Genomic DNA, 6128 nt, shown 5'->3' with positions numbered 1-6128 from the left:
TGGTGATGAGGAGGCTCTGTGCCAAATGCACACGGGGAGCACAATGCAGAGAACACAATGCAAGCAAATGAAGGGCAGCCACCTCACACACACACACACACACACACACACACACACACACACACACACACACACACACACCACACAACACAACACAACACAACACACACACACACACACACACACATTCCCAACCCCTCTCACCACACACGCAATCAATCAAACCCACGTCAAAGTGCTTGAGTTCAGGGATGCCTTCGTAGTGGGCCTCTCGCAGCTGTTTGAGTGTTGGCAGAGAGTCAAGATGGCGCGCAACCAGCGACTGCAAATCGCGCATGTGCTCGACGTTCTTGGCGACGACGCGGCGAAGGAGACTGCCGCCTGTTGCCTCCATGGACGTGAGGTACGACACGACCGCCTGCTTGACGGCGGGCATGGATGCGAGCCGGCGTGTAATCGTCTCCGGCACTGTCCACGACGGGAAGCGGCTGTACAGGCCCTGCTGGAACGCGTCGACGAACGCAACGCCAGACTTGAACTGCTCTGTAAGATATGCGGCCCACTGCTCATCCTCAGCCATGAGATAGTCGATGAGGACAGACTCGACGGCTGGCAGATGCGCAATCTTCTTGATGAAGGAGTTGGACAGGTCACGCATCTGTGATTTGGGGGTGGGATGGTGAGGCACGGAAGGAGCGTGGCGATGGGGTGTGTATGTACGTGTGTGCGTGTGCGTGTGCGTGTGAATGACTGGTGGCGAGTTCATTGTCTGGTAGGCAGCAAGCAGCACAACATGCACGCCACGTAAACATAACAGGCAGACACAGACACAGACGCAGAGGCAGACACAGACACACAGGCAGACACAGACGCAGATAGACGCACACCCACACATATATACACCCACGTACACCCACACAACACATACACCCACCCACACCCACACATACACCCCCCCCCCCCCAACACACCCACACCCACACAACACATGAACGCAGGCATAGACGACCCCTCTCGCCAACACAAACACAGCATGTGCATACGTTCATGAGGGCGACGCGCGGGAGGGAGTCGATGTTGTGCGCGTGTTTGCGGATAAAGTCAACCACATCTGGCATGCGCCCCAAATCCGAGTGCAGGAGCGCCCGGATCTCCTCCATCAGCGTGGGCGGCGTCTTGGTGGCATCTACGTCTTTACCAGTGTCGCGTTCTTGCTGCTGGTGTTGCTCTTGCTCTTGTGCTTGCTCTTGGTGTGGCGTGGAGGGCGCGCGGTGGCGCCGACGCACCGGGAGATGGATTGGCCTCGCGGCGCCCGTCATCGTGGCCGGTGATGCCATGGGGTGGCGGTTGTTGGAACAGGGGGAGAAGCAGAAGGTGGAAGGAAGAAGGAAGGAATCAGAGGCTGCCTGGTGAAGCGCGCACGCTGCTGCTGTGATGGTGCTGTGCTGGTGAAGATGATGCTGATGGGTGTGTTGTTGTTGTTGTCTCTTGTTGTTGTTGGGCAACACCACACACGCGCTCGGGAGATGAGCGAAATCACAAGAGATCAGACCAAAGGAATAAGAATGCAAAGCACTCGCCCTGCACAAAGACCGGGTTTCAAACAGGTGTGTGTGTGTCGAATCGACGAGCAAGACGCACAAGCAAACACGAAGCAAACACCGCACAGTGTTTGGCGTGTGGGTGTGCAGGTGTCGTGGTGAATGGATGCTGCTGATGCTGATGATTGATTGATTGGATGGATGGAGGCAGCAGAAGGTGCGACGCGACAACAGAGAGGGAGGACACGAAAAAAATTTGGCCATGAAAATGGGATGTTTCGTGCATTTTTAAAAAAACATCACAAAATGTAGTACTGCGAGTTGTTGTTGTTGTTGTTTTGGTTGTTGTTGTTGGCTAAATGGACAGCAACAATGATACACCGTATCATCGCTGATACCACAAGCCCTGCTTTCACATGTTTTCGTCACCATAAATAGCAGTGATAGAAAATTCCATGAACATTTACTCCATTTTTCTGTTCGCGCATGAAATCATGTCAACAATTCTAAAATGCGTCGTCATCGTCTGCCTCTCGGTCGGCATGCGCGATGAAGCAGGTGTGGTGGTTGGTGCCACACACAGGGACAACCTTTGCATGTACAACATGGCAGTACAAGCAGAACAGGAGGGTGAGGCGTTTGCACTCTGAGCAGTGCCGACGCGGGTACTTGGCTGCACCACTGCGTTGATATTCGGGCAGCTCCTGCAGCGGTACAAGCACGTGTTGTGGGGGCACACGAGTGGGACGGGACACTGTTGACCGCACGCCAAGCTGGCGCCTTCGTCGCGCTGGCCGGCCCTCGTCGTGGCCACTGAGTGTGTTGTTGATGAGGGATTGAGCAAGCCGCACAGCGAACGCCTCAGTAGACAGGCGCTCGCCTGTACGGTGCTGATACAGGAGGTGGGCGTCGACGACGCACATACCTAAGATGGTCGAGAACAAGCGATTCTTCCACTGCCGGGTTCGCCAATGTCGCTCAATTCCAAGGCACGCCTGTCTTCTGTGGTTGTGGACGTCAATAGTGTTCGAGTACTTCTGATAATTGGCAACCAGTGTGCTGCGTCTGATTACACGTTCGGAGGTGCTGCGTGCATCATTCTCGGTACTGCCGTCATCAACATCATCATCATCATCATCATCATCATCATCATCATCATCACCAGCAGCAGAGTCAAGCTGTGGCGGATCGGTGGCACGGTTGGTGTCGCTGTTGCTTTCAACGCCGATGATGCTGCCACTAGCGCTCTCACTGGTGCTCGAGTTGCCACTTGAGAACGTCTTTGCGCGCTTCCTTGCGGGTTCGCCCGGCTCGGTCGATGAACAGCTGGCGACGAACCGGATTGCAGCAAAGTTTCTCCAAACATGTGCGATCAGTGGAACCCTGAAATGAAGCAGTCAGGTCAACACAGGGCAACCATCAGTGTGCCAGTCATGGGGTGAAGCAGAGGCACTGCAGAGGATGCGCACCACACACATTGGGGAGCACAAGAACAGCGCGTGTCTCATCTCACCCTTGCACGTTGGCTGTCGCTGTCGCTTCCTCGCCGGAATGCGCGCCAACCCATTCCTCGAGCTCTTTCTGAGGAAACGAGCGTGTTGATGTCTTGACCACGCCGATGAAACCGAGGCCTGCGTGCTGCTTGAGAGCAAGTGCGGTTTGAACACTCGCGAACGCAGAGTCGCCCAGGACAGTGCGGCCAGTGTGATGCCAGGGTTTTGTCAATCGCAAAGGCCATGCAGCTGCATTGCCAAAGGCAGCGTAATCACAGTCGTACATATGATCTTTGGATTCCTGTGCACGTGTCAGTGACAGATACAGTGAGTTGAAGGCGTTGAAGCGTCAACATGGCTCAGACACACACGCATGCACACACGCACGCACACACGCAAGCACACACGCACGCACGCACACACACACACACACACCACACACACACACACTTGGAGTTCGAGTTGGAGCATGATCCCTGTCTCGCCATCCGCCAACTTCTTCAACTCCATCCCTTTGGGTACAGGCTTGCGAGGGATGTAGGTTCGGTGAGGTGGCGCGCCTTCCGATTCCCAGCCACCCAGCCAACCTGACATCGACTCATCAATCACCAGGAAGTGACCGGGGGTAATGCGCCTTCTCTGGGTGTTGAACATGTGAATGAGAGGGTCAGCAAAGGCTCTGAACCCGTTGTCCGTTGCTTCGCGCTCAGAGAATGTGAGCGCCGCCAGGATCGCCTGCATATCATATCATACAAGCGGCACACATGTAAGGTTATTGCTTGTGTGGAAGGGGGGGAGCACAATCATTGATGAGCAGGAACAGCCACGCGAGGAAGGAGCAATGAGCATGCAGCACGGGCAAGCGAGACGAACCTCGAACCTCCGAACGCCCATCCCAGAAAGGTCGCCGAGCCGTGGGGAGGGTTTGAACATGTGACCTCCACTCCAGTTCTCGCGTAGGTTTGACATGCCGGAGACGGAGCACGCCACGAGTAGCCCAATTGTCTTGAGGACCTCATGTTCCGTGCAAGGACGTTGGCGTTGCTGAAACAACGTTCTCGACGTGAACTCGGTTGTTTCGCGGATGAACTGTAGTGGCATCATGTGCAGAAAGTAGTGGAGTGGCTCGCGCGTGTCTGCAGCTGTCAGAAGATCAAGTCCCGACGAGAAGCGGTGTTGCTCACGGTGGGCCGGGCCTGTCAGTGTGACAGTGTCGTGCCTTCGAGTCCACACAACACCATGCTTCACCACTGTGTCATTCGCGGATGCGGCGGCACCGGGAGGGTCGAGTGGAAGGCTGGGTGACATTGTCGTGGCCGGTTGTGAGGAAGGGGGTGGTGCCGTGTGATCGGGACCGCTGACAGGAAGAGCTGCGGGGTCGGGTGGAGTTGGCGGCACCATGCTGTCGGGAGAACTTGTGGCATGCGCGGGGACAATACTGGAGGGTGGGTGCACTTCCGGGGCTGGTGGTGGCGCTTGAACGGCTTCGGCTGCGCGTGGGGAATCCAACGATGAAGCTGGCTGTGCTGCATGAGATGTGGGGGACGTTGGGCCCTGGGGTGGCACAGGCGGCATGTCGGGTGTCACAGTGCTTGGGGCATGCGTGGAGGGTGGCGCTGGTGCACTTGGGGTTGAGGCGACACGTCCAATCGGCGGTGGTGGCGCTTGCGCCAGCTGCAACGAGCGCGCACTCACTTCTGTTCGCATGCCAGCGCGGCCAATGTCCTGTTCGGCCCACTCCACGACCCATCTTCCCCGTGATTCTTCGCTGCGAGCCACCAGCGTCCCTTGAATGCTGCGTCGATGTGCCTGGGGGCCAAAGATCATCACAGCCTTGTGACAACCAAGTGCCTTCACCGCGTCCATTGTCACCACATCTCCCACTCTTCCACCCCTCATCTTCGTGGCAGTGGTGTGGGTGTTCAAATTGGCGGGAAGAGCTCACGTTCCGCTGCGGCTTGTGGTGTTGTTCAATACCTCCCAACGCCATCTGTATCACGATTGATACGCAAAACACGAATGATACAATTTCCCGGTTGTTTTTGACACAAACACGAATGATACAATTTCCCGGTTGTTTTACACACACACACACACACACACACACACACACACACACACACACACACACACACACACACACACACACACACACACACACACACACACACACACACACCATCCCTCTTCCATGACACACCGTGCATGTCTGTTCAATGGAAACGCACACAAGGAAGCACAGAAGCGAAACACGGAGAAGCACAGAAGCGAAACAAAACAAAACCGAACAAGGAACGATGAGGAGGTGGGGGGGGATGAATGGGTACATGTCTGCTACTCTTGTCCTTCTTCTTCTTCGCCTTCTTCTCCTTGGAAACACCCACTCTCTCGCTCGCTTGGGTGACCATGGAAGTAGCGCGTCTACTGGGCAGCAGCGGCCACGGCAGTCATGCCCTGATCAATCCACTTCTCAAGCACCTAGAAGCGTGCGTGCGTGCGTGCGTGCGTGTGTGTGTGTGTGTGTGTGTGTGTGTGTGTGTGTGTGTGTGTGTGTGTGTGTGTGTGTGTGTGTGTGTGTGTGTGTGTGTGTGGACATGTGAGTTGTGGTTGCGTGAGGGAGGCAGCAACTGGACTATCACTGCCAACCGGCGTCGTCACCACCACCATCCCCATCACCATCACCACCACCATCACCATCACCATCACCACCACCACCACCACGAGTCTGTCATCTTACCTGCATGGCCGTGTGCATGAGCGGGAAGTACACGTCGCCGACCACCGCCAGCGCGTGCACAATGTGCGGCACTGCGTCCTCGTGCGCAGCTGACGTGATGGTGGCCGTGTTGAGAGTCAACAAACAATGCAGGGAAGGGTGAGGTGTGGCGGCGAGAACTTGACGAAGCATGAGGTAACGATGCACGTTGAGATGTCGGAGCGTGAATGCCAGCGAAAGCGGCACTGCTCGCATGTGATGCCATCAGCCACTCAACACGATGGCGCGTTGTGTGTGTGTGTGTGTGTGTGTGTGTGTGTGTTTGCAGCGTGTTCACTCGATGGTGTACATCCCACCTGTGATGTATGGGAGGATCTG

General features: G+C 55.9%; 3 protein-coding genes across 3 annotated transcripts in view; all 3 read right to left on the bottom strand.

The window, feature by feature from the left end:
• Positions 1–1796, bottom strand: part of PTSG_10535 (uncharacterized protein) — a gene marked incomplete at its 3' end in the record, with an annotated part of 2040 nt that extends 244 nt beyond the window's left edge. The window contains exons 1-2 of the mRNA XM_004988013.1: positions 1044–1796; positions 230–658 (exon numbers count right to left, since the gene is read on the bottom strand). Coding sequence (XP_004988070.1) covers positions 230–658; positions 1044–1337 — 723 coding nt within the window. The 5' untranslated portion in view covers positions 1338–1796. The remainder of the gene's footprint in view (positions 1–229; positions 659–1043) is intronic.
• A 196-nt stretch (positions 1797–1992) lies between these two features.
• Positions 1993–5041, bottom strand: PTSG_13067 (uncharacterized protein). Its single transcript, XM_004988012.1, has 4 exons — positions 3908–5041; positions 3485–3769; positions 3055–3335; positions 1993–2924 (listed from the first exon to the last, which is right to left on the bottom strand). The coding sequence occupies exons 1-4, from the start codon at positions 4931–4933 to the stop codon at positions 2048–2050; spliced, it is 2469 nt and encodes an 822-aa protein (XP_004988069.1). The 5' UTR covers positions 4934–5041; the 3' UTR covers positions 1993–2047.
• Positions 5042–5231: 190 nt separating this feature from the next.
• Positions 5232–6128, bottom strand: part of PTSG_10534 (uncharacterized protein) — an 8475-nt gene continuing 7578 nt past the window's right edge. Inside the window, exons 23-25 of the mRNA XM_004988011.1 lie at positions 6107–6128; positions 5772–5860; positions 5232–5512 (exon numbers count right to left, since the gene is read on the bottom strand). The exon at positions 6107–6128 is cut by the window's right edge and continues 51 nt beyond it. Coding sequence (XP_004988068.1) covers positions 5456–5512; positions 5772–5860; positions 6107–6128 — 168 coding nt within the window. The 3' untranslated portion in view covers positions 5232–5455. The remainder of the gene's footprint in view (positions 5513–5771; positions 5861–6106) is intronic.

This window comes from Salpingoeca rosetta, assembly GCF_000188695.1.
Source record: "Salpingoeca rosetta unplaced genomic scaffold supercont1.38, whole genome shotgun sequence".
Taxonomy (NCBI): Eukaryota; class Choanoflagellata; order Craspedida; family Salpingoecidae; genus Salpingoeca; species Salpingoeca rosetta.
The sequence above is the reverse complement of the archived record's forward strand: the minus strand, read 5'-3'. Positions and strand labels throughout refer to the sequence as shown.

Excerpts from the sequence above, each read along its gene's own strand:
- PTSG_13067 (XM_004988012.1), bottom strand. The coding sequence starts at position 4,933 with ATGAGGGGTGGAAGAGTGGGAGATGTGGTGACAATGGACGCGGTGAAG. Across the intron at positions 3,770-3,907 it reads TGGGCGTTCGGAGGTTCGAG|GCGATCCTGGCGGCGCTCAC; the intron begins GTTCGTCTCGCT and ends TATGATATGCAG. Across the intron at positions 2,925-3,054 it reads GCGACAGCCAACGTGCAAGG|GGTTCCACTGATCGCACATG; the intron begins GTGAGATGAGAC and ends GCTTCATTTCAG.